The sequence below is a fragment of the Dendropsophus ebraccatus genome, chromosome 8, assembly GCF_027789765.1.
Source record: "Dendropsophus ebraccatus isolate aDenEbr1 chromosome 8, aDenEbr1.pat, whole genome shotgun sequence".
NCBI lineage: Eukaryota > Metazoa > Chordata > Amphibia > Anura > Hylidae > Dendropsophus > Dendropsophus ebraccatus.
Window position 1 is genome coordinate 124,848,515 of NC_091461.1, and position 27,647 is coordinate 124,876,161.

At 49.3% G+C, this 27,647-nt stretch overlaps 1 protein-coding gene across 1 annotated transcript in view; it reads right to left on the bottom strand.

Moving 5' to 3' along the window:
• ASTN1 (astrotactin 1) overlaps positions 1–27,647 on the bottom strand; it is a 469,175-nt gene that overhangs the window by 43,875 nt on the left and 397,653 nt on the right. The window contains exon 17 of the mRNA XM_069981712.1: positions 7,511–7,782. Within this exon, the coding sequence (XP_069837813.1) occupies positions 7,511–7,782 (272 nt within the window). The remainder of the gene's footprint in view (positions 1–7,510; positions 7,783–27,647) is intronic.

A 27,647-nucleotide genomic window follows, 5' to 3' on the forward strand; every position in this document is an offset into this window, starting at 1 on the left:
CCCTATAAGATCAGCCCCCTCCTCTCCTGACATTCTCTGTGCTGCTGTGACCTCCCCTATAAGATCAGCCCCCTCCTCTCCTGACATCCTCTGTGCTGCTGTGACCTCCCCTATAAGATCAGCCCCCTCCTCTCCTGACATCCTCTGTGCTGCTGTGACCTCCCCTATAAGATCAGCCCCCTCCTCTCCTGACATCCTCTGTGCTGCTGTGACCTCTCCTATAAGATCAGCCCCCTCCTCTCCTGACATCCTCTGTGCTGCTGTGACCTCCCCTATAAGATCAGCCCCCTCCTCTCCTGACATCCTCTGTGCTGCTGTGACCTCCCCTATAAGATCAGCCCCCTCCTCTCCTGACATCCTCTGTGCTGCTGTGACCTCCCCTATAAGATCAGCCCTCTCCTCTCCTGACATTCTCTGTGCTGCTGTGACCTCCCCTATAAGATCAGCCCCCTCCTCTCCTGACATCCTCTGTGCTGCTGTGACCTCCCCTATAAGATCAGCCCCCTCCTCTCCTGACATCCTCTGTGCTGCTGTGTCCTCTCCTATAGTATCAGCCCCCTCCTCTCCTGACATCCTCTGTGCTGCTGTGACCTCCCCTATAAGATCAGCCCCCTCCTCTCCTGACATCCTCTGTGCTGCTGTGACCCCCCCTATAAGATCAGCCCCCTCCTCTCCTGACATCCTCTGTGCAGCAAGGGACCAAACATTGTGTTTATTGGGGACAGCAGTGGGGGGGGGGGGGGGGCAGTAGTGGGCGGATTGACGGGGGGGGGGATCCAGGTTGGGTGAACAGCCCAGGGTACATTTAATCCGCCACTGGGTACAGACTACAACCCCCACACTGCAGGGAGCTGGTGAAGGCTGCCAGGTCTGGACAGACAAGAGAGGGTTCATCTGCCTGGCAGGTCAGTTCCTGTCAGAGGGCAGGGGTGTAAGGGCAGGAATGTTAGGGGCACACTAGAGGGCAGGGATGTGGGGGGGGGGGCACACCAGAGGGCAGGGATGTGGGGTGGGGCACACCAGAGGGCAGGGATGTGGGGTGGGGCACACCAGAGGGCAGGGATGTGGGGTGGGGCACACCAGAGGGCAGGAATGTGGGGGGGGGGGGGGGCACACCAGAGGGCAGGAATGTGGGGGGGGGGGGCACACCAGAGGGCAGGAATGTGGGGGGGGGGCACACCAGAGGGCAGGAATGTGGGGGGGGGGCACACCAGAGGGCAGGAATGTGGGGGGGGGGGCACACCAGAGGGCCGGGATGTGGGGGGGGGGCGGCACACCAGAGGGCAGGGATGTGGGGGGGGGGCACACCAGAGGGCAGGGATGTGGGGGGGGCACACCAGAGGGCAGGGATGTGGGGGGCACACCAGAGGGCAGGGATGTGGGGGGGGGCATACCAGAGGGCAGGGATGTGGGGAGGGGGGCACACCAGAGGGCAGGGATGTGTGGGGGGGGGCACACCAGAGGGCAGGGATGTGGGGGGCACACCAGAGGGCAGGGATGTGGGGGGGGCACACCAGAGGGCAGGGATGTGGGGGGGGGGCACACCAGAGGGCAGGGATGTGGGGGGGGCACACCAGAGGGCAGGGATGTGGGGGGGCACACCAGAGGGCAGGGATGTGGGGGGGGGCACACCAGAGGGCAGGGATGTGGGGGGGGGGCACACCAGAGGGCAGGGATGTGGGGGGGGGGCACACCAGAGGGCAGGGATGTGGGGGGCACACCAGAGGGCAGGGATGTGGGGGGGGCACACCAGAGGGAAGGGATGTGGGGGGGGCACACCAGAGGGCAGGGATGTGGGGGGGGGCACACCAGAGGGCAGGGATGTGGGGGGGGCACACCAGAGGGCAGGGATGTGGGGGGGCACACCAGAGGGCAGGGATGTGGGGGGGGGCACACCAGAGGGCAGGGATGTGGGGGGGGGGCACACCAGAGGGCAGGGATGTGGGGGGGGGGCACACCAGAGGGCAGGGATGTGGGGGGCACACCAGAGGGCAGGGATGTGGGGGGCACACCAGAGGGCAGGGATGTGGGGGGGGCACACCAGAGGGAAGGGATGTGGGGGGGGCACACCAGAGGGCAGGGATGTGGGGGGGGGGGGCACACCAGAGGGCAGGGATGTGGGGGGCACACCAGAGGGCAGGGATGTGGGAGGGGGGCACACCAGAGGGCAGGGATTTGGGGGGGGGGCACACCAGAGGGCAGGGATGTGGGGGGGGCACACCAGAGGGCAGGGATGTGTGGGGGGGGGGGCACACCAGAGGGCAGGGATGTGGGGGGGGGGCACACCAGAGGGCAGGGATGTGGGGGGGGGGCACACCAGAGGGCAGGGATGTGGGGGGCACACCAGAGGGCAGGGATGTGGGGGGGGTACACCAGAGGGCAGGGATGTGGGGGGGGGGGCACACCAGAGGGCAGGGATGTGGGGGGGGGCACACCAGAGGGCAGGGATGTGGGGGGCACACCAGAGGGCAGGGATGTGGGGGGGGGTACACCAGAGGGCAGGGATGTGGGGGGGGGGGCACACCAGAGGGCAGGGATGTGGGGGGGGGGCACACCAGAGGGCAGGGATGTGGGGGGCACACCAGAGGGCAGGGATGTGGGGGGGGGGGGCACACCAGAGGGCAGGGATGTGGGGGGGGGGCACACCAGAGGGCAGGGATGTGGGGGCACATATGTGATATATAAGTTACTGTACAGTATAGCAATCAGCATGTGGTATATAATGTATAGTAACTGTATAACCCTGATAACACAGCAGCAGCTGGATATGTGATATGTAAGTTACTGTACAGTATAGCAGCATGTGGTATATAATGTATAGTAACTGTATAACCCTGATAACACAGCAGCTGCATATGTGATATATAAGTTACTGTACAGTATAGCAGCATGTGGAGTATAATGTATAGTAACTGTATAACCCTGATAACACAGCAGCAGCTGGATATGTGATATATGTTACTGTACAGTATAGCAGCATGTGGTGTATAATGTATAGTAACTGTATAACCCTGATAACACAGCAGCTGGATATGTGATATATAAGTTACTGTACAGTATAGCAGCATGTGGTATATAATGTATAGTAACTGTATAACCCTGATAACACAGCAGCAGCTGGATATGTGATATATAAGTTACTGTACAGTATAGCAGCATGTGGTGTATAATGTATAGTAACTGTATAACCCTGATAACAAAGCAGCAGCTGGATATGTATATATAAGTTACTGTACAGTATAGCAGCATGTGGTGTATAATGTATAGTAACTGTATAACCCTGATAACACAGCAGCTGGATATGTGATATATAAGTTACTGTACAGTATAGCAGCATGTGGTATATAATGTATAGTAACTGTATAATCCTGATAACACAGCAGCTGGATATGTGATATATAAGTTACTGTACAGTATAGCAGCATGAGGTATATAATGTCTAGTAACTGTATAACCTTGATAACACAGCAGCTGGATATGTGATATATAAGTTACTGTACAGTATAGCAGCATGTGGTGTATAATGTATAGTAACTGTATAACCCTGATAACACTGCAGCTGGATATGTGATATATAAGTTACTGTACAGTATAGCAGCATGTGGTGTATAATGTCTAGTAACTGTATAACCTTGATAACACAGCAGCTGGATATGTGATATATAAGTTACTGTACAGTATAGCAGCATGTGGTATATAATGTATAGTAACTGTATAACCCTAATAACACAGCAGCTGGATATGTGATATATAAGTTACTGTACAGTATAGCAGCATGTGGTATATAATGTATAGTAACTGTATAACCCTGATAACACAGCAGCAGCTGGATATGTGATATATAAGTTACTGTACAGTATAGCAGCATGTGGTATATAATGTATAGTAACTGTATAACCCTGATAACACAGCAGCAGCTGGATATGTGATATATAAGTTACTGTACAGTATAGCAGCATGTGGTATATAATGTATAGTAACTGTATAACCCTGATAACACAGCAGCTGGATATGTGATATATAAGTTACTGTACAGTATAGCAGCATGTGGTATATAATGTATAGTAACTGTATAACCCTGATAACACTGCAGCAGCTGGATATGTGATATATAAGTTACTGTACAGAATAGCAATCAGCATGTGGTGTATAATGTATAGTAACTGTATAACCCTGATAACACAGCAGCTGGATATGTGATATATAAGTGACTGTACAGTATAGCAGCATGTGGTGTATAATGTATAGTAACTGTATTACCCTGATGACACTGCAGCTGGATATGTGATATATAAGTTACTGTACAGTATAGCAGCATGTGGTGTATAATGTATAGTAACTGTATAACCCTGATAACACTGCAGCAGCTGGATATGTGATATATAAGTTACTGTACAGTATAGCAGCATGTGGTATATAATGTATAGTAACTGTATAACCCTGATAACACAGCAGCAGCTGGATATGTGATATATAAGTTACTGTACAGTATAGCAGCATGTGGTATATAATGTATAGTAACTGTATAACCCTAATAACACAGCAGCTGGATATGTGATATATAAGTGACTGTACAGTATAGCAGCATGTGGTGTATAATGTATAGTAACTGTATAACCCTGATAACACAGCAGCTGGATATGTGATATATAAGTTACTGTACAGTATAGCAGCATGTGGTGTATAATGTATAGTAACTGTATAACCCTGATAACACTGCAGCAGCTGGATATGTGATATATAAGTTACTGTACAGAATAGCAATCAGCATGTGGTGTATAATGTATAGTAACTGTATAACCCTGATAACACAGCAGCTGGATATGTGATATATAAGTGACTGTACAGTATAGCAGCATGTGGTGTATAATGTATAGTAACTGTATTACCCTGATGACACTGCAGCTGGATATGTGATATATAAGTTACTGTACAGTATAGCAGCATGTGGTGTATAATGTATAGTAACTGTATAACCCTGATAACACTGCAGCAGCTGGATATGTGATATATAAGTTACTGTACAGTATAGCAGCATGTGGTATATAATGTATAGTAACTGTATTACCCTGATGACACTGCAGCTGGATATGTGATATATAAGTTACTGTACAGTATAGCAGCATGTGGTGTATAATGTATAGTAACTGTATAACCCTGATAACACAGCAGCTGGATATGTGATATATAAGCTATATACAGCTATGAAGAGATCACCCTTACAGTCCTGTCCCCTTATGTAAACCCCAGCCTGAAGTGGATCTGCCATGATTTGGAAGTTGAGCGAGATTTCCTGGGTCAGAGTACAGTGCTGATGACCCCACTTCCCTCTCGTCTCTGACCACCCATAAAGTACTCTTTGTACCCAGTGCTGTAGTTCAGTATTTAGTGGAACCCCTTCCTCTCTTATTTCTCATAGCAACTTGCAAATCGATGCGTCATGAACCCATTCTCCCCCCTTGTGTCCTGTGTAGTAGTAGTAGTACTGTAAATCATCCCCTATTGCAGTGCTTGTCTATTGCCTCTAGGGGGCTCACTACTTCATTTCCGAGCACTTTCCACAGCAATATGTCATGGCAGAGCTGTAAGGAGTGGGTGCTGTGCTGTGATTGGCCAGAGAAGCAATGAAAAGGAAGAGCCCATGTGAGTACTGCTGCCAAAAAGTGCAAAAACCCTGAACTGGAGAGAATGAGAAGTATCATAAAGGGGGCTTTATAACGGCCGTGACCGCACTCACCTGTCACCGAGGGGTTAATCTAACAAAGTCATGCGCTCTCGGCTTTATGGCGGACCGAGCTTGTGTTATAATTTTATACAGACGCGGGCTGTATGACCAATTGTTATTTGCTCAGGGTGGTACATAATAATTTATTACCGTTACGGAATAGGAGTTAATATTAATGGCGTGTGACGCCGGTCGCGCTCCCCGAGCGTCTCTAGTTTTCATTTCTCACCAGTTCAGAGATCCTCGCGTTAAAAAAGTGAAGGGCATTAAAGAGGTTTGTGTGTGTGATGGTGTGTACCCCGCGGGGCCGAGTACACCAGACGTCCTGTGCCGCCATAAAAGCAGCCAGCCGCACTCCCCCAGCCCAACGCCTAAATTATTCCGTCTTATCCATAAAAAGTGCCAGAATATGGTGAAACATTCAGGAGATTGGAGGGTGGAAAAAAGTCAAGAATAAGATGAAACCCCGAACAATATGGAAACAAGATGAAAAAACAAAAAGAAGGTGGATTTTTGTAGATTTCCCTACAGTTCTGTGTCTGTTATTAGAATGATGCACGAGGGTTATCATAGTGCACCTGGTATCATACAGGGCAGAACTGGGCCGCCGCTGCTGCTGCTCTCAACCCACTTAAAGGGGCACTCCAGAGAAAAAGAATCCACTGGGGTCAGAAAGTTAAACAGATTTGTCATTTACTTCTATTTAAAAATCTCCAGTCTTCCAGTACTTATTGCTGCTGTATGCCCTGCAGAAAGTGGTATATTATCTCCAATCTGACACAGTGCTCTCTGCTGCCACCTCTGTCCATGTTAGGAACTGTCCCCCATGGCAACAAAGAGCACTCCGTCAGACTGGAGAGAATGCAGCACTTCCTGCAGGGCACACAGCAGCAATAAGTACTGGAAGACTGGAGATTTTTAAATATAAGTAAATAACACATTTATGAAAGTTTATGAAACCAGCTGATTTAATTTTTTTTTTTTTATCGGAGTACCCCTTTAAGGTTATGTTCACATTGTATATTTATATTATTAAATGATTGAAATGAGATCTAATTTACATCCATTTTGCATTTTCCTTTCAATCACATTGAATTCCATAAGGAAACGCTGCACGTTTTTACGTTATACCCTGTGATCATTCCCTTACATTCCCTTGGAGGGTGATATACTATATCCTTGCTCAGTACATACAGATTATATAACTTACATATCCACGCCTTGTATCTCTGTTTTTCTGCATTGTCCCTCTTTCCTTTTGTGGGGTTGGGACGAGCTGTGAGATTTGTTAGGGGGGTTCTCATCACCATGTATTATCCTATATTATTATTATTATTAATCTTGCTGAGACGTCAGGTCAGAGAGGGTTAATCTGAGGATCCACCCTGGACCATACAGGGAAACATGGCAGGGAGTCCTAATCTGTGATTCCCTTAGGGGGTGACCTTATTGTACCTTGCAGGGTCGGAGTGACTCTCAGATTCCCCCCTGCTGCCCTGGAGACCAGTGAACAGATTATGACCCCCGACATGTTTTCCTGTAAGGTCCAGGGTGGATCCTCAGATTAACCCTACTGTGATATATTCAGTGTGCTGACACACCAGCAGATATGCTGGGGGATAGTAAAGCCTCACAAGGTTACAACAACATAAAGTAAGACAGGTCAGACTGCATCCTGAAGGGGTTAATGAACCAAATCCCTTCACTTTTTTATTATTTCAAAATATATTTAACCCCTCCCTTCCTATAGGGCACCATGTACCACGTTCACAGTGAGGGTCTTACCTGCTGGGTTACGTTGTTGTTGCTCACCAGCTCGTATATCGGCACCGCCTTTGTGACTTCTAGAAGAACGGGTTCTGGTGGAGCGTCTGGACTGGAGGTGACGTGGCACAGCTGGCAGTACGAGGAGCATCGCCCACGGCTCTGACACTCCATGCGTAACCCCTGAATCAGCCGCCTGGTGCCGGTGTCTAGAAGGCTGGTGATGTACTCAGGGAAGGTCAGCACTTTTGGTTCTCTCTCTCTTTCCTCAGACTCATCGGACGGTGTATTTCCTGTAAGAATAGAGAGTCTATAGGAGATCCTAGTCGGTCATCCCTATAGGTCTATAGGTCATCCCTCTCATAGGATTAGATGGTTGTACAAGGGTGAGATCCCAAATCATCAGACACTTGGGGGACAGCTCCACGCCATGAAGGTGTAAGTGTAAAAAGCTGAGACGTTAGTAGGCAAAGTGCGCTGGGTCACGATAGTCGTGAAGTGTGTCATGTGATCAGTAACAGACAGGGCACCAAGACATCCGCCAGTCAAGTCACAGAGACAGCTGAGCTCACAGAGACAGCTGAGCTCACAGAGACAGCTGAGCTCACAGAGACTTCTGAGGTCACAGAGACAGCTGAGCTCACAGAGACTTCTGAGGTCACAGAGACAGCTGAGGTCACAGAGACAGCTGAGCTCACAGAGACAGCTGAGCTCACAGAGACTTCTGAGGTTACAGAGACTTCTGAGGTCACAGAGACAGCTGAGCTCACAGAGACTTCTGAGGTCACAGAGACAGCTGAGGTCACAGAGACAGCTGAGCTCACAGAGACTTCTGAGGTCACAGAGACAGCTGAGGTCACAGAGACAGCTGAGCTCACAGAGACAGCTGAGCTCACAGAGACTTCTGATGTTACAGAGACTTCTGAGGTCACAGAGACAGCTGAGCTCACAGAGACAGCTGAGCTCACAGAGACTTTTGAGGTTACAGAGACTTCTGAGGTCACAGAGACAGCTGAGCTCACAGAGACTTCTGAGGTCACAGAGACAGCTGAGGTCACAGAGACTATACTTGTACACAGCATATACAGTATAATTTCCCTCTGCAGACTGCCTTTTATCTACTCTAAACTTGTACACGTCCTATATAATTCTCCCCTGCAGACTGCCTTGTATCTGCTCTTCTCTCTATACTTGTACACGTCCTATATAATTCTTCCCTGTAGACTGCCTTGTATCTGCTCTTCTCTCTATACTTGTACACGTCCTATATAATTCTCCCCTGCAGACTGCCTTGTATCTGCTCTTCTCTCTATACTTGTACACGTCCTATATAATTCTCCCCTGCAGACTGCCTTGTATCTGCTCATCTCTCTATACTTGTACACGTCCTATATAATTCTCCCCTGCAGACTGCCTTGTATCTGCTCTTCTCTCTATACTTGTACACGTCCTATATAATTCTCCCCTGCAGACTGCCTTGTATCTGCTCTTCTCTCTGTACTTGTACACGTCCTATATAATTCTCCCCTGTAGACTGCCTTGTATCTGCTCTTCTCTCTATACTTGTACACGTCCTATATAATTCTCCCCTGCAGACTGCCTTGTATCTGCTCTTCTCTCTGTACTTGTACACGTCCTATATAATTCTCCCCTGTAGACTGCCTTGTATCTGCTCTTTTCTCTATACAGGTGGTCCTCGGGTTACAACGGTCTCGAGTTACATCGTTTCGTGGTTACAACGCTTTATTCGACGCCTTATTCCAACTTACACGTTATGGACGTAACTCGAATACATGCAGCGGCAGAAGAATACAGTACGATACTATACTGGTACAGTACTCAGTTATGCGGTTCTAGACTGAGGATATTGATAATTATGTAGGGTTCTATGTTAGGATAGGCCTTTACAGGACAGTACTGTATGAACATATGATCCGACTAACATCGAAATTCGGTTTACAACGCTGCGTAAGAACGGATCACTGACGTAAGTCGAGGACTACCTGTATACTTGTACACAGCATATACAGTATAATTCTCCCCTGCAGACTGCCTTGTATATGCTCTTTTCTCTATACATGCACACAGCCTGTATGATTCTCCCCTATAGGCTGCCTTGTATCTGCTCTCCTCTCTATACATGCACACAGCCTGTATGATTCTCCCCTATAGACTGCATTGTATCTGCTCTTTTCTCTATACTTGTACACATCCTATATAATTCTCCCCTATAGACTGCCTTGTATCTGCTCTCCTCTCTATACATGCACACAGCCTGTATGATTCTCCCCTATAGACTGCCTTGTATCTGCTCTACATGCACACAGCCTGTATGATTCTCCCCTATAGACTGCCTTGTATCTGCTCTCCTCTCTATACATGCACACAGCCTGTATGATTCTCCCCTATAGACTGCCTTGTATCTGCTCTCCTCTCTATACATGCACACAGCCTGTATGATTCTCCCCTATAGACTGCCTTGTATATGCTCTTTTCTCTATACTTGTACACAATCTATATAATTCTCCCCTGTAGACTGCCTTGTATCTGCTCTCCTCTCTCTCTCCATGCAATGTGAGCTGTCCTCAGGGATTTCTCTCTCTCTGAGCTTATCCTCTAAGTAGCATCTAAATGATTTGCCTGACCCCTATGACAAAGTCCTGGCCGCTCACACTAGAAGCTCCCTTCCTCATCTTCAAAAGAAACTCTGTCAGACGGTTAACAAACCGAGATCTAGCGAGTGTCTCCAGACTTAAACAATCCTCTCTATTGTGCAGGTGCGCGAGGAACGTGATATAACATCGTAGAGTTCAAGAAAGATTCTAATGGGGTGAACAGAACCTCATTAACATTTGAAGACACATTGTTGGGGGTGATCTTGACACATCTGAGGAGTAACTAATCACACATGCAAATAAAGTGCTGATGTTCTAGTCACAGATGAGCCGGAGACAGCTGCACAATATGGGATCTAGTACTGCCAGATCAGTCTGTGTCGGGAGCTGTAAGACGTGAGAGCTGGCACAGTTGGATGCTGGGATTGAGGCAGCTATTACACCTTACACAGCGCTGAGGCTAAATAACCACAAGACTTTGGAAAGCAACACTTCCCATCTTGTTAAAGATTACACAGCTTGCTCTGTACTCTGTTGTCTTTTCCCCTCATTTTATGTGTGGAAATCTACAGTGTGAAGAGCCGGCGCTCGCGAATCTGATCGCTGCAGAAGGCGCAGGAAAAAAACATCATTTTATTTTATGCTGCAAACTAATCAAGTGAATGTCCTCAAAACTTTACTTACACAGTGGGCCCCAGCGTGTCAGACACTCCATCGCCTTGGTGGAAACGCTTTCTGGTCATGCCCCCCCCCCACCCCCACGCCTTCCTTAATATAAGTGCAGCACTTACTAATCCGGAATGTTCTGCGAGGAGACGTCGGGCTTTACAAGACGGGAGAAGATGCTGATTTGGAGAAAAAGTAATCACAGAACAAAAGTCGCCAGGAGGCAATAATACCCGGCATACTGAATGGTATCCCAATCATCTCAAAACATAGCGTTTATTCAATATACATTAAAATTACCCCAAAACAGTGCATCCCTCCAGCTATATACATATGTCCAAATGGCCCTACACAGACCCAAGGACATTTAACCAAATCTCAGAACAAAGGACTGGTTTGACAATCTCACCACCTCAGATGTCTTGGGGTGGAGAAGGTGTCCAATATAGTATGGTAGGTATAGTATAGTGTGTATCCCATGTAGTAAGGTGGGTATCCCATGTAGTATGGTGGGTATCCCATGTAGTATGGTGGGTATCTCATGTAGTATGGTGGATATCCCATGTAGTATGATGGGTATCCCATGTAGTATGGTGGGTATCTCTTGTAGTATGGTGGATATCCCAAGTAGTATAGTGGGTATCTCATGTAGTATGGTGGATATCCCATGTAGTATGAAGGGTATCCTATGTAGTATGGTGGGTATCCCATGTAGTATAGTAGGTATCTCATGTAGTATGGTGGATATCCCATGTAGTATGAAGGGTATCCTATGTAGTATGGTGGGTATCCCATGTAGTATAGTAGGTATCTCATGTAGTATGGTGGATATCCCATGTAGTATGGTGGGTATCCCATGTAGTATAGTAGGTATCTCATGTAGTATGGTGGATATCCCATGTAGTATGATGGGTATCCTATGCAGTATGGTGGATATCCCATGTAGTATAGTGAGTATCTCGTGTAGTATGTTGGATATCCCATGTAGTATGATGGGTATCCTATGTAGTATGGTGGGTATCCCATGTAGTATAGTGGGTATCTCATGTAGTATGGTGGATATCCCATGTAGTATGATGGGTATCCTATGTGGTATGGTGGGTATCTCATGTAGTATGGTGGATATCCCATGTAGTATGATGGGTATCCTATGTAGTATGGTGGGTATCTCATGTAGTATGGTGGATATCCCATGTAGTATGATGGGTATCCTATGCAGTATGGTGGATATCCCATGTAGTATGGTGGGTATCTCATGTAGTATGGTGGATATCCCATGTAGTATGATGGGTATCCTATGTAGTATGATGGGTATCCTATGTAGTATAGTAGGTATCTCATGTAGTATGGTGGATATCCCATGTAGTATGATGGGTATCCTATGTAGTATGGTGGGTATCTCATGTAGTATGGTGGGTATCCCAAGTAGTATGGTAGGTATCCCATATCCCATGTAGTTTGATGAGTTTCCCATGTAGTATAGTAGGTCCCGCTGAAAAGGGTAGTAGTACACATGAACGGTCAGGGAGTTGTGACCATATTAGTCCTGAGATTGAAGCCCAATCTATCCCTGCTTGCTCAGGGTACTGTCAGGTAGAACACCCTAATAACGGTGGCCTCTGCCCCATACTACCGCTAGGCCAGGAACCGAGCGATCAAAGGAACCATAAGTGATTTATTGAGCCATTGGCAGTCTCACGGTACCGGCCGCGTGTACTTACACCTGCATGGCTTCATCTGTGAGACAAGCGATTCTGCTTGGTGGTCAGTATCATCTCTTTCCTCGCAGTCTACAAGAGACGTCATCAATTGTAGATCTAGAGGTGCTGTGTATAAAGCCACCTGCACCTGGAGTCTGGAACATATCGGAAAGGGAATTCAGGCGTCGTACAGGAGAACATGTCCAAGAGGCTGACAGACCCATCCCTCCTCATAGCGACTGTACATGATGCAGATGTGTCAGGCTCTGGAATTGACTAGACCTCCCGTAAGGGACGCAAACTGGGAGAGTCTGAATGAAGACCATGATACCCAGAGGCCGAAATGAACAATGGAATTTTCCCAGTTCAGTTCAGTTTTCCTCTCTTTACTTTTTATCAGTGTGTTACCTATCACCGGACGAGATCTATGGTGGTTAATGGTGTATTGGGATATGTATGGAAATATATCATCTGTATCTTCCCGTCTGATTGTAAGTAATGACTTGGATTACATGCAGATTCTTCTTTTTGGGATGACGAGTTCTTACTTTGTTGTTAGAGCCTTTACGTGATTCCATAAGTGATTCCATACGTGATTCCATACGTGATTCCATACGTGATTCCATACAGGATTCCATACGTGATTCCATACAGGATTCCATACGTGATTCCATATGTGATTCCATAAGTGATTCCATACGTGATTCCATACATGATTCCATACGTGATTCCATAAGTGAATCCATAAGTGAATCCATACGTGATTCCATACGTGATTCCATAAGTGAATCCATACATGATTCCATACGTGATTCCATACATGATTCCATACGTGATTCCATACATGATTCCATACGTGATTCCATATGTGATTCCATACGTGATTCCATAAGTGATTCCATACGTGATTCCATAAGTGATTCCATACGTGATTCCATACGTGATTCCATACATTATTCCATATGTGATTCCATACGTGATTCCATACGTGATTCCATACATGATTCCATACGTGATTCCATACGTGATTCCATACATGATTCCATACGTGATTCCATAAGTGAATCCATATGTGATTCCATACGTGATTCCATACAAACTTTCTGCCTGGAGCTCCTGAGATGTGTGGAGATCATGGGAAGATAACCAGTTACCTAGTTACGGGACGTACACCACTACATCGCACCCTGGACACACGTCATGCTGTCGGCTTCTTTAAAGAGGTTTTTCCATCTCAACTAATCTGGTTAGACTTGTAGGACTCGAGAAGTTGAATGGTGGTCGGTAACTGAGAGAACGAGCTGCCATCATTGGGAGGAATAAGCAGCTAAATGATTGTATGTGCCAAATGATTTAACTTGACAAATCCTACGAGTATAACTATATTAGCTGTCATGGGAAATTTCCTTTAATGTCCGGTAAGTATTGGTGGCCTATTCTCAGGAATCAGTATTAGCGGAGGTCAAACTCCATCCAGTTGGCTGACGAAGCTGCTATTACTTGCAGGGAAAGTCACAGCCTCTTCAGTGTCTACTTGCCCTCATTGTTGCAGTCGACATATGTGTGGTGCTGCAGAGGCCCCATCACTAGTCCTGCAGAGGCCCCATCACTAGTACTGCAGAGGCCCCATCACTAGTACTGCAGAGGCCCCATCACTAGTCCTGCAGAGGCCCCATCACTAGTACTGCAGAGGCCCCATGACTAGTACTGCAGAGGCCCCATCACTAGTCCTGCAGAGGCCCCATCACTAGTACTGCAGAGGCCCCATCACTAGTGCTGCAGAGGCCCCATCACTAGTACTGCAGAGGCCCCATCACTAGTACTGTAGAGGTCCCATCACTAGTACTGCAGAGGCCCCATCACTAGTACTGCAGAGGTCCCATCACTAGTCCTGCAGAGGTCCCATCACTAGTCCTGCAGAGGTCCCATCACTAGTACTGCAGAGGCCCCATCACTAGTACTGCAGAGGCCCCATCACTAGTCCTGCAGAGGTCCCATCACTAGTACTGCAGAGGTCCCATCACTAGTACTGCAGAGGCCCCATCACTAGTACTGCAGAGGCCCCATCACTAGTCCTGCAGAGGCCCCATCACTAGTCCTGCAGAGGCCCCATCACTAGTACTGCAGGGGCCCCATCACTAGTACTGTAGAGGTCCCATCACTAGTACTGCAGAGGCCCCATCACTAGTACTGCAGAGGTCCCATCACTAGTACTGCAGAGGCCCCATCACTAGTGCTGCAGAGGTCCCATCACTAGTACTGTAGAGGTCCCATCACTAGTACTGCAGAGGCCCCATCACTAGTACTGCAGAGGTCCCATCACTAGTACTGCAGAGGCCCCATCACTAGTGCTGCAGAGGTCCCATCACTAGTACTGCAGAGACCCCATCACTAGTCCTGCAGGGGCCCCATCACTAGTACTGCAGAGGCCCCATCACTAGTACTGCAGGGGCCCCATCACTAGTACTGCAGAGGCCCCATCACCAGTCCTGCAGAGGCCCCATCACTAGTACTGCAGAGGTCCCATCACTAGTACTGCAGAGGTCCCATCACTAGTCCTGCAGAGGCCCCATCACTAGTACTGCAGAGCCCCCATCACTAGTACTGCAGAGGCCCCATCACTAGTCCTGCAGAGGCCCCCATCACTAGTACTGCAGAGGCCCCATCACCAGTGCTGCAGAGGCCCCATCACTAGTACTGCAGAGGTCCCATCACTAGTACTGCAGAGGCCCCATGACTAGTACTGCAGAGGCCCCATCACTAGTCCTGCAGAGGCCCCATCACTAGTACTGCAGAGGCCCCATCACTAGTGCTGCAGAGGCCCCATCACCAGTGCTGCAGAGGCCCCATCACTAGTACTGCAGAGGCCCCATCACTAGTACTGCAGGGGCCCCATCACTAGTACTGCAGAGGCCCCATCACTAGTACTGCAGAGGTCCCATCACTAGTCCTGCAGAGGTCCCATCACTAGTACTGCAGAGGTCCCATCACTAGTCCTGCAGAGGCCCCATCACTAGTACTGCAGAGCCCCCATCACTAGTACTGCAGAGGCCCCATCACTAGAGCTGCAGAGGCCCCATCACTAGTACTGCAGAGTCCCCATCACTAGTCCTGCAGAGGTCCCATCACTAGTACTGCAGAGGTCCCATCACTAGTACTGCAGAGGTCCCATCACTAGTCCTGCAGAGGCCCCATCACTAGTACTGCAGAGGCCCCATCACTAGTACTGCAGAGCCCCCATCACTAGTACTGCAGAGGCCCCATCACTTGTACTGCAGAGGCCCCATCACTAGTACTGCAGAGGCCCCATCACTAGTCCTGCAGAGGCCCCATCACTAGTACTGCAGAGTCCCCATCACTAGTACTACAGAGGTCCCATCACTAGTACTGCAGAGTCCCCATCACTAGTACTGCAGAGGCCCCATCACTAGTCCTGCAGAGGCCCCATCACTAGTACTGCAGAGGCCCCATCACTAGTACTGCAGAGTCCCCATCACTAGTACTGCAGAGGCCCCATCACTAGTCCTGCAGAGGCCCCATCACTAGTACTGCAGAGTCCCCATCACTAGTACTGCAGAGGCCCCATCACTAGTCCTGCAGAGGCCCCATCACTAGTACTGCAGAGTCCCCATCACTAGTACTGCAGAGGTCCCATCACTAGTACTGCAGAGTCCCCATCACTAGTACTGCAGAGGTCCCATCACTAGTCCTGCAGAGGCCCCATCACTAGTACTGCAGAGGCCCCATCACTAGTACTGCAGAGGCCCCATCACTAGTACTACAGAGGCCCCATCACTAGTCCTGCAGAGGCCCCATTACTAGTCCTGCAGAGGTCCCATCACTAGTACTGCAGAGGCCCCATCACTAGTACTGCAGAGGTCCCATCACTAGTACTGCAGAGGTCCCATCACTAGTACTGCAGAGGTCCCATCACTAGTCCTGCAGAGGCCCCATCACTAGTACTGCAGAGCCCCCATCACTAGTACTGCAGAGGCCCCATCACTTGTACTGCAGAGGCCCCATCACTAGTACTGCAGAGGCCCCATCACTAGTACTGCAGAGGCCCCATCACTAGTCCTGCAGAGGCCCCATCACTAGTACTGCAGAGGCCCCATCACTAGTACTGCAGAGTCCCCATCACTAGTACTGCAGAGGTCCCATCACTAGTACTGCAGAGGTCCCATCACTAGTCCTGCAGAGGCCCCATCACTAGAGCTGCAGAGGCCCCATCACTAGTACTGCAGAGGCCCCATCACTAGTACTGCAGAGGCCCCATGACTAGTACTGCAGAGGTCCCATCACTAGTACTGCAGAGGCCCCATCACTAGTCCTGCAGAGGTCCCATCACTAGTACTGCAGAGGCCCCATCACTAGTACTGCAGAGGCCCCATCACTAGTACTGCAGAGGCCCCATCACTAGTACTGCAGAGTCCCCATCACTAGTACTGCAGAGGTCCCATCACTAGTACTGCAGAGTCCCCATCACTAGTACTGCAGAGTCCCCATCACTAGTACTGCAGAGGCCCCATCACTAGTACTGCAGAGGCCCCATCACTAGTACTGCAGAGGCCCCATGACTAGTACTGCAGAGGTCCCATCACTAGTACTGCAGAGGCCCCATCACTAGTACTGCAGAGGCCCCATCAATAGTACTGCAGAGGCCCCATGACTAGTGCTGCAGAGGCCCCATGACTAGTACTGCAGAGTCCCCATCACTAGTACTGCAGAGGCCCCATCACTAGTACTGCAGAGGCCCCATCACTAGTACTGCAGAGGCCCCATCACTAGTACTGCAGAGGCCCCATCACTAGTACTGCAGAGGCCCCATCACCAGTGCTGCAGAGGCCCCATCACCAGTGCTGCAGAGGCCCCATCACTAGTCCTGCAGAGGCCCCATCACTAGTACTGCAGGGGCCCCATCACTAGTACTGCAGAGGCCCCATCACTAGTACTGCAGAGGCCCCATCACTAGTACTGCAGAGGCCCCATCACTAGTACTGCAGAGGCCCCATCACTAGTCCTGCAGAGCCCCCATCACTAGTACTGCAGAGGCCCCATCACTAGTACTGCAGAGGCCCCATCACTAGTACTACAGAGGCCCCATCACTAGTACTGCAGAGGCCCCATGACTAGTCCTGCAGAGGCCCCATGACTAGTCCTGCAGAGTCCCCATCACTAGTCCTGCAGAGGCCCCATCACTAGTCCTGCAGAGTCCCCATCACTAGTCCTGCAGAGTCCCCATCACTAGTCCTGCAGAGTCCCCATCACTAGTACTGCAGAGCCCCCATCACTAGTACTACAGAGGCCCCATCACTAGTACTGCAGAGGCCCCATCACTAGTACTGCAGAGGTCCCATCACTAGTACTGCAGAGGCCCCATCACTAGTACTGCAGAGGCCCCATCACTTGTACTGCAGAGGCCCCATCACTTGTACTGCAGAGGCCCCATCACTTGTACTGCAGAGGCCCCATCACTAGTACTGCAGAGGCCCCATGACTAGTCCTGCAGAGGCCCCATGACTAGTCCTGCAGAGTCCCCATCACTAGTCCTGCAGAGGCCCCATCACTTGTACTGCAGAGGCCCCATGACTAGTACTGCAGAGTCCCCATCACTAGTACTGCAGAGGTCCCATCACTAGTACTGCAGAGTCCCCATCACTAGTCCTGCAGAGGCCCCATCACTAGTACTGCAGAGGCCCCATCACTAGTGCTGCAGAGGCCCCATCACTAGTACTGCAGAGGCCCCATCACTAGTGCTGCAGAGGCCCCATCACCAGTGCTGCAGAGGCCCCATCACTAGTACTGCAGAGGCCCCATGACGTGTCCTGCAGAGTCCCCATCACTAGTCCTGCAGAGGCCCCATCACTTGTACTGCAGAGGCCCCATGACTAGTACTGCAGAGGCCCCATCACTAGTCCTGCAGAGGCCCCATCACTAGTACTGCAGAGGCCCCATCACTAGTACTGCAGAGGCCCCATCACTAGTCCTGCAGAGGCCCCATCACTAGTCCTGCAGAGGCCCCATCACTTGTACTGCAGAGGCCCCATCACTAGTACTGCAGAGGCCCCATCACTAGTACTGCAGAGGCCCCATCACTAGTCCTGCAGAGGCCCCATGACTAGTACTGCAGAGGCCCCATCACTAGTACTGCAGAGGACCCATCACTAGTCCTGCAGAGGTCCCATCACTAGTCCTGCAGAGGCCCCATCACTAGTACTGCAGAGGACCCATCACTAGTACTGCAGAGGTCCCATCACTAGTCCTGCAGAGGCCCCATCACTAGTACTGCAGAGGCCCCATCACTAGTACTGCAGAGGCCCCATCACTAGTGCTGCAGAGGCCCCATCACTAGTACTGCAGGGGCCCCATCACTAGTACTGCAGAGGCCCCATCACTAGTACTGCAGAGGCCCCATCACTAGTACTGCAGAGGTCCCATCACTAGTACTGCAGAGGCCCCATCACTAGTCCTGCAGAGGCCCCATCACTAGTACTGCAGAAGCCCCATCACTAGTACTGCAGAGGCCCCATCACTAGTACTGCAGAGGCCCCATCACTAGTCCTGCAGAGGCCCCATCACTAGTACTGCAGAGGCCCCATCACTAGTCCTGCAGAGGCCCCATCACTAGTCCTGCAGAGGCCCCATCACTAGTCCTGCAGAGGCCCCATCACTAGTACTGCAGAGGCCCCATCACTAGTACTGCAGAGGCCCCATCACTAGTCCTGCAGAGGCCCCATCACTTGTCTCTTCTTTAGTAACATTATCACCCATCAGTACCAACCACATTTGCTCTCATCAATCCCTTCCTTAAATGCCCCATAAATGCCACAGATGCCCCACAGAAGCCCTGACGTAGTCCCTGTAAGTACTCATGGATATAGATATGGTGGGGTTATATTGGGTGAAGTCCATGGTAATACGAAAGACACATGGATTTTTGCAGGAGATTTGTTGCATAGTCGGTGGCACATCTGATCTTACCCCTGAGGTGGCAGCACCAGGACGGGGCTATTATCGGTGATTTGCTGCTGATATGAGGAAACTGGTTGAGCAGTAGCGGGACCTGACAGGAAGCTGAAGGCTTCATCCCGCGCTGGCACAATCCATCTTTCACTATTCTGGGCACTTTAGAAGGTAAAGGCTGAGCCCTGATGACTTGCTGCGGGCAATGAGGTCTTCTCGTCTCCAATCTTTTTGATGAATGAGATCCAGTATTTTTGCAAATCACCCCATAGAATCTCTAATTGAGTCTTGTGCTGCAGATTGTATTTTACTATGGTGTCATTCGCGTCGTCATATTTCTCCGCCATCTATTCTGCTTATGGGAAAGTTCCTGAAATAAATGTGTGTAGTTGACTTTGTCAGTGTCGCTAAATCAGATCCGTTACATATTTGGAGAATTTACTGCCACAGCTAATAAGGAGCAGATCCGTCTCCCAGACATCTCTTTAGTATGCACGGGAAGCCGCCTCTCATAATGGGGATGGCATTGTGCACATTGTACCGCAGAGGGTTCTCCATGGGACTCTCTACAATAGTCACAGACAGAGCTTTGTCAATGGTGCCGAATCATCTGATATCAGGATTAATGAGACGGGGCATCGTAGATACAACTAAGTACCGGCAATCCCCGAGTGACGGTGACTCCACAATGACTGGAGCTCCAAGGATTATCCTGAACAGAAGCTCAAAGCTTTACATACCCCAAGGTGGAGCGAGGGCCCAATTACATGGGGCGATTATTGTGCAAATTATCGTTATATCGTTCAAATTAGGTTAATGATAAACAATCTCATTTGCATCAGTTTATCGTTAATTGTTAAAAATCACGTCGTCTAATAGGACCCTTATCCTGAGAAACACGAATGTGACGTATATGATGTATATCAAAGATCTGCCCAATCCCCCGTACTTATACATAATGGCGAATCCTTTCATCAGACATAGTGCAACCTCTCCAGAAGAACCTGAGAAGACAACCCCATATCCAGACTGTGACGGACTAGCAGTTCAGCGTTCAGTGCATTAAGCATAGTGGACATCTCCTTTAAGGCAGGGATGGGGAACCTTTGGCTTCCAGCTGTTGCAAAACTACAATTACCATCTTGCCCGGACAGCCAAAGGCAACAGCTGGAGGGCAGAAAGTTATCCATCCCCACTTTAAGCAGACCCCTCCTATAGAAGGCCACTCTTTGATACAACTTTGGGTGGTCTTCTAAACAAGGACCCCTGTAAATATGATACACGACAGACTTATAGATCTTACTAGTAGTCACACAAGTAGTTGGTCACTTGCAGCCAAAATGCGTCAGTCAATGGCCAAACTATTTTGCTGTCTCTAGCTGCTGCCCTTTGGCTTCATGCTGCCGACTAGGGATGAGCGAACCAAACCGTTACGAACCAGATTCGTTACGAACTTTGGAAAAAGTTCGGTTTGGCACTGAACTGAACTCTGAGAAAGTTCTTTACGAATCTGGTAAAAATAACAACGGAGACGCAAAATTGTACTTTTTTCACAGAATAGACCAGGATACAAGGGATCATTACTCCTATAATCCCTTGTATCCTGGTTTTCTGTGAATATCAAGATGTGTGACGTCACCCCTGTTAGGGTGAGATCTTAAATTAGTCTCCTCAGATATACCTGGGTGCTGCCTTATCAAAAATGTAATGTGACAGCTGTCTGTGAGGATCAACCACATAAAAGCAACTTCAGTGTTCAAGCTTATCGAATTTATTAAGGAAAAATCAGTTTATATCTTTACAATAAGGTTCAAAAAAAGAGGAGAACCCCATTTAGCCGCAACAACAAAAAGTTTAAAAAAAAAACTCCAAAAAAAAGCCCCATCACTGTCCAAGAAACAAAAAAAAGTCCCATCACTGTCGGAGAAACAAAAAAAGTCCCATCAGCTGTCCGAGAAACAAAAAAAGTCCCAAAAAAGTCCCATCACTGTCGGAGAAACAAAAAAAGTCCCATCGGCTGTCCCATCACTGCACCGTTGTGTATAAAAATGTTGGCGACTCATTGGGATTCTTGGTGTCCAGGACCGTGCACCCCAGTGCTGATGTCTGCTCCTTTAATTATGGGCAGGGGCAGTACATGTCTGTTACTGCCCATTGGGTCAACATTCCCCCAGAAGACCACCAGAAAGTTAGCCCATTCTTGCCACTGTCACCTCCCCGGTGCTTTAGGGGGCCAGTTCTGCAAAAGTTCTGCCTCCACCAGCTTGCAACCATCCACCACTTTGACTGCAGTCCAACCTGCCCCGGTGTTACATAGTTACATAGTTAATACGGTTAAAAAAGACACATGTCCATCAAGTTCAACCAAGGAGGGGATGGGTCCAGGGAAGGGGGAGGGGTGATAGGTTCTATACATATGCATTTATATTATTTTAGTCTAAGAACTTGTCTAGGCCGGTTTTGAAGCCCTCCCTTGTCACGTCCTTGGGCTCTTAAATTGGGTTGGGCATGGACTGAAAGGGCCACTTAATATGGCGGTTTCCGTACTGGATACATACCTCTGCTGGGTCCTTCTCTTAAGGAATATGGGGCTATTCCTGTGTTTCCAGACTCTTAATGAGATGCCGCTGACTCTTTTTTGCATACTGATGTTTCCCAGGGGCAATGCACCTAGGTTGTCACTGTATAGAGCCCTGTAACCAGCAGCCAACAGTGTCTCCCCGAGATCAGTGACCTGTGAGGGAATATTGTGAGCGTCTCACAGGACAAAGGGAGCGACAAACTTGGCATTTTCACAACCTTTGAGGAAACCTTCTAAGCACGGCCAGGTCCCCCTTCACGGCCCCCAAGGAACAGTGTGACTTTACCATTGATCTCGGAGTGATCCCGGACCACCTGGGAATGTGACGCTCACCCCTACACTGGACCAGAGCACCATCATAGCCCTTTACTAGCAGAGACCACAGCAACTAATGTGCTCCATGTCCTATATCACCCGCCTGTGTAATAAGGACTAACGGTGACTTTCCTGACCATTCCCTTCATCTGCAGCCATTTCTGGATATTTAGAAGCTTCTACGATATTAAACTCCTTTTGTTCATGGAAATTAATGATTATAACCCCCCCCTCGGGCCCCCTCGGCCCCCTATTGGCGCTGTTCAATCAGAGTTTGTATTATTGATACAGCTTCTTTTATATTCAGTGCCAGCGTTATTGGGCGGCTCTGTGCTCATTCACATCTTAGCTGAAGCTTTCCATCTAGTTTCCGTATCACAATCACACACGCGTCTGCTTCTGGGGCCAAGTTTTTGGGAAGGCAATTAACCTATCGGTGTGAACCGCGGTTACGAGGCAAATACAACGTGTGCTGCAAATCACCGGGGCTTTGTACTTGGCGTCTGAATGGGCCGGACGGTGCTGGACTCTCAGCACAGGGATCTGAACTTATTGCAGGTACAGGACAATGTCTCCAGAAGGTGAAGTGTGCGGAGGGACAAAGAATTATCATTTCATTAGTGTAATTACATTTCGTTGAGCTGATGACATCTTTGTCTCCATGCGGCTGCTGGAAGGATTGACGTGTGACCAGAGTGCCGCCATCGCAGAAGGAAGGGGCTGCGACCATAGTGCCGCCATCGCAGAAGGAAGGGGCTGCGACCATAGTGCCGTCATCGCAAAACGAAGGGGCTGCGACCATAGTGCCGCCATTGCAGAAGGAAGGGGCTGCGACCATAGTGCCCCCATTGCAGAAGGAAGGGGCTGCGACCATAGTGCCCCCATTGCAGAAGGAAGGGGCTGCGACCATAGTGCCGCCATCGCAGAAGGAAGGGGCTGCGACCATAGTGCCACCATCGCAGAAGGAAGGAGCTGCGACCATAGTGCTGCCATCGCAGAAGGAAGTGGCTGCGGCCATAGTGCCGCCATTGCAGAAGGAAGGGGCTGTGACCATAGTGCCGCCATCGCAGAAGGAAGGGGCTGCGACCATAGTGCTGCCATCGCAGAAGGAAGTGGCTACGACTATAGTGCCGCCATCGCAGAAGGAAGGAGCTGCGACCATAGTGCCGTCATCGGAAAAGGAAGGGGCTGCGACCATAGTGCCGCCATCGCAGAAGGAAGGGGTTGTGACCACAGTGCCGCCATCGCAGAAGGAAGGGGTTGTGACCACAGTGCCACCATTGCAGAAGGAAGGGGATGTGACCATAGTGCTGCCATCACAGAAGGAAGGGGCTGCGACCATAGTGCTGCCATCACAGAAGGAAGGGGCTGCGACCATAGTGCCGCCATCGCAAAAGGAAGGGGCTGCGACCATAGTGCCGCCATCGCAAAATAAAGGGGCTGCGGCCATAGTGCCGCCATCGCAGAAGGAAGGGGCTGCAACCATAGTGCTGCCATCACAGAAGGAAGGGGCTGCGACCATAGTGCTGCCATCACAGAAGGAAGGGGCTGTGACCATAGTGCCGCCATCGCAAAATAAAGGGGCTGCGGCCATAGTGCCGCCATCGCAGAAGGAAGGGGCTGCGACCATAGTGCTGCCATCACAGAAGGAAGGGGCTGCGACCATAGTGCGGCCGACGCAGAAGGAAGGGGCTGCGACCATAGTGCTGCCATCACAGAAGGAAGGGGCTGTGACCATAGTGCGGCCGACGCAGAAGGAAGGGGCTGTGACCATAGTGCCGCCATCGCAGAAGGAAGGGGCTGCGGCCATAGTGCCGCCATCGCAGAAGGAAGGGGCTGTGACCATAGTGCGGCCGACGCAGAAGGAAGGGGCTGTGACCATAGTGCTGCCATCGCAAAATGAAGGGGCTGCGGCCATAGTGCCGCCATTGCAGAAGGAAAGGGCTGGAACCATAGTGCCGCCATTGCAGAAGGAAGGGGCTGGAACCATAGTGCCGCCATCACAGAAGGAAGGGGCTGCGACCATAGTGCCGCCACTGCAGAAGGAAAGGGGTTTGACCACAGTGCCGCCATCTGCTTTGCTGCTTTGTCATTGGAGTCGTTTTACGGCCACCATATTACAGCTGTAACTGCAATGCAACAATGGAGTGGGGACTTCTGAGACCAATGACCCCTGGAAAGCATGAAGCCAACCATGACTGTAAAAGATGTCTGCAGCGCGGGACTGGCGGCACATGAAGGATGCGATTAGACGGGAGCCGCCTGACTACACACATGAATATTTCATCACTACACTGATTACATGATTGTAAATAGCAGGAAATCCGGATTCTCGGCAGACGCTGGCATCACCGCTGCTTGGGTTTCATCTCTTTTGGACGGGGACCAGGTGCTTCACGCGGCCGCTCTGATGTCAACCATGTTAGATCGGTGCAGTGGTCCCTGTGGTTGTGTACTGGTGGTTAGGAGGTGAGCAGATGAAGGGTTGGCGCACGCGGCCTGGAAGGTCTCTTTTGCGGCGTTTGATCCTGACTTCTATCTGTAGAGTACGACCACTGTTAGGATTGCAATTATTACTGTCCCCCTCGCTGTTCTTCATTATAGATAAGGACTCAGCCGAACAAATAGATCCGTATCTTCACACGGCGTCAAGAAGAACAAAAGAAACAATTAAAGCTTCAGTAAAAGCCAACAATTTGATATCTCTATTAAATAAATCAGTTCTCGCAGCAAGGACAAAAATTACATTTCATGTCTGGAAATAGAGACGTGGTCGTCATCTTCTTCCTCTCTATAATCCTGTATTAGACGACACACACAGTCACACAGGAGATTTTATAGGTTCGTAGATCTTTTTAACCCTTTTCTCCTGCAGAACTTACTTTGTTTCATTTCCACCTTTCATAACATTTCCACAGTCATATGAGGGCTCGTTTTTTGCTGGGCAGGTCACATGCTTAGCTGTCACAGTAGTTATTATCTCTGGTCACTGATGGATTACTTTGTTTCCTGCACACTCATTATCACTAGTCCTGCACGCTCATTATCACTAGTCCTGCACACTTATTATCACTAGTCCTGCATGCTCATTATCACTAGTCCTGCACGCTCATTATCACTAGCCCTGCACACTCATTATCACTAGTCCTGCACGCTCATTATCACTAGTCCTGCACGCTCATTATCACTAGTCCTGCACGCTCATTATCACTAGTCCTGCACGCTCATTATCACTAGTCCTGCACGCTCATTATCACTAGTCCTGCACGCTCATTATCACTAGTCCTGCACGCTTATTATGACTAGGCCTGCACACTCATTATCACTAGTCCTGCACGCTTATTATCACTAGTCCTGCACGCTCATTATCACTAGTCCTGCACGCTTATTATCACTAGTCCTGCACGCTTATTATCACTAGTCATGCACACTTATTATCACTAGTCCTGCACGCTCATTATCACTAGTCCTGCACGCTCATTATCACTAGTCCTGCACGCTCATTATCACTAGTCCTGCACGCTCATTATCACTAGTCCTGCACGCTCATTATCACTAGTCCTGCACGCTCATTATCACTAGTCCTACACGCTCATTATCACTAGTCCTGCACGCTCATTATGACTAGTCCTGCACACTTATTATCACTAGTCCTGCACGCTCATTATCACTAGTCCTGCACGCTCATTATCACTAGTCCTGCATGCTCATTATCACTAGTCCTGCACGCTCATTATGACTAGTCCTGCTCGCTCATTATCACTAGTCCTGCACGCTCACTATCACTAGTCCTGCACGCTCATTATCACTAGTCCTGCACGCTCATTATCACTAGTCCTGCACACTCATTATCACTAGTCCTGCACGCTTATTATCACTAGTCCTGCACGCTCATTATCACTAGTCCTGCACGCTCATTATCACTAGTCCTGCACGCTCATTATGCTTAGTCCTGCACGCTTATTATGACTAGGCCTGCACACTCATTATCACTAGTCCTGCACGCTCATTATCACTAGTCCTGCACGCTCACTATCACTAGTCCTGCACGCTCATTATCACTAGTCCTGCACGCTCATTATCACTAGTCCTGCACGCTTATTATTACTAGTCCTGCACGCTCATTATCACTAGTCCTGCACGCTTATTATCACTAGTCATGCACACTCATTATCACTAGTCCTGCACACTCATTATCACTAGTCCTGCACACTCATTATCACTAGTCCTGCACGCTCATTATCACTAGTCCTGCACACTCATTATCACTAGTCCTGCACACTCATTATCACTAGCCCTGCACGCTCACTATCACTAGTCCTGCACGCTCATTATCACTAGTCCTGCACGCTCATTATCACTAGTCCTGCACGCTCATTATCACTAGTCCTGCACGCTCATTATCACTAGTCCTGCACACTTATTATCACTAGTCCTGCACGCTTATTATGACTAGGCCTGCACACTCATTATCACTAGTCCTGCACGCTCATTATGACTAGTCCTGCACGCTCATTATCACTAGTCCTGCACGCTTATTATGACTAGGCCTGCACACTCATTATCACTAGTCCTGCACGCTCATTATCACTAGTCCTGCACGCTCACTATCACTAGTCCTGCACGCTCATTATCACTAGTCCTGCACGCTCATTATCACTAGTCCTGCACGCTTATTATTACTAGTCCTGCACGCTCATTATCACTAGTCCTGCACGCTTATTATCACTAGTCATGCACACTCATTATCACTAGTCCTGCACGCTCATTATCACTAGTCCTGCACACTCATTATCACTAGTCCTGCACACTCATTATCACTAGCCCTGCACGCTCATTATCACTAGTCCTGCACGCTCATTATCACTAGTCCTGCACGCTCATTATCACTAGTCCTGCACGCTCATTATGACTAGTCCTGCACGCTCATTATCACTAGTCATGCACGCTCATTATCACTAGTCCTGCACGCTCATTATCACTAGTCCTGCACGCTCATTATGACTAGTCCTGCACACTTATTATCACTAGTCCTGCACGCTCATTATCACTAGTGCTGCATGCTCATTATCACTAGTCCTTCACTCTCATTATCACTAGTCCTGCACGCTCATTATCACTAGTCCTGCACGCTCATTATCACTAGTCCTGCACGCTCATTATCACTAGTCCTGCACGCTCATTATCACTAGTCCTGCACGCTCATTATCAATAGTCCTGCACGCTCATTATCACTAGTCCTGCACGCTCATTATGACTAGTCCTGCACGCTCATTATGCTTAGTCCTGCACGCTCTTTATCACTAGTCATGCACAAT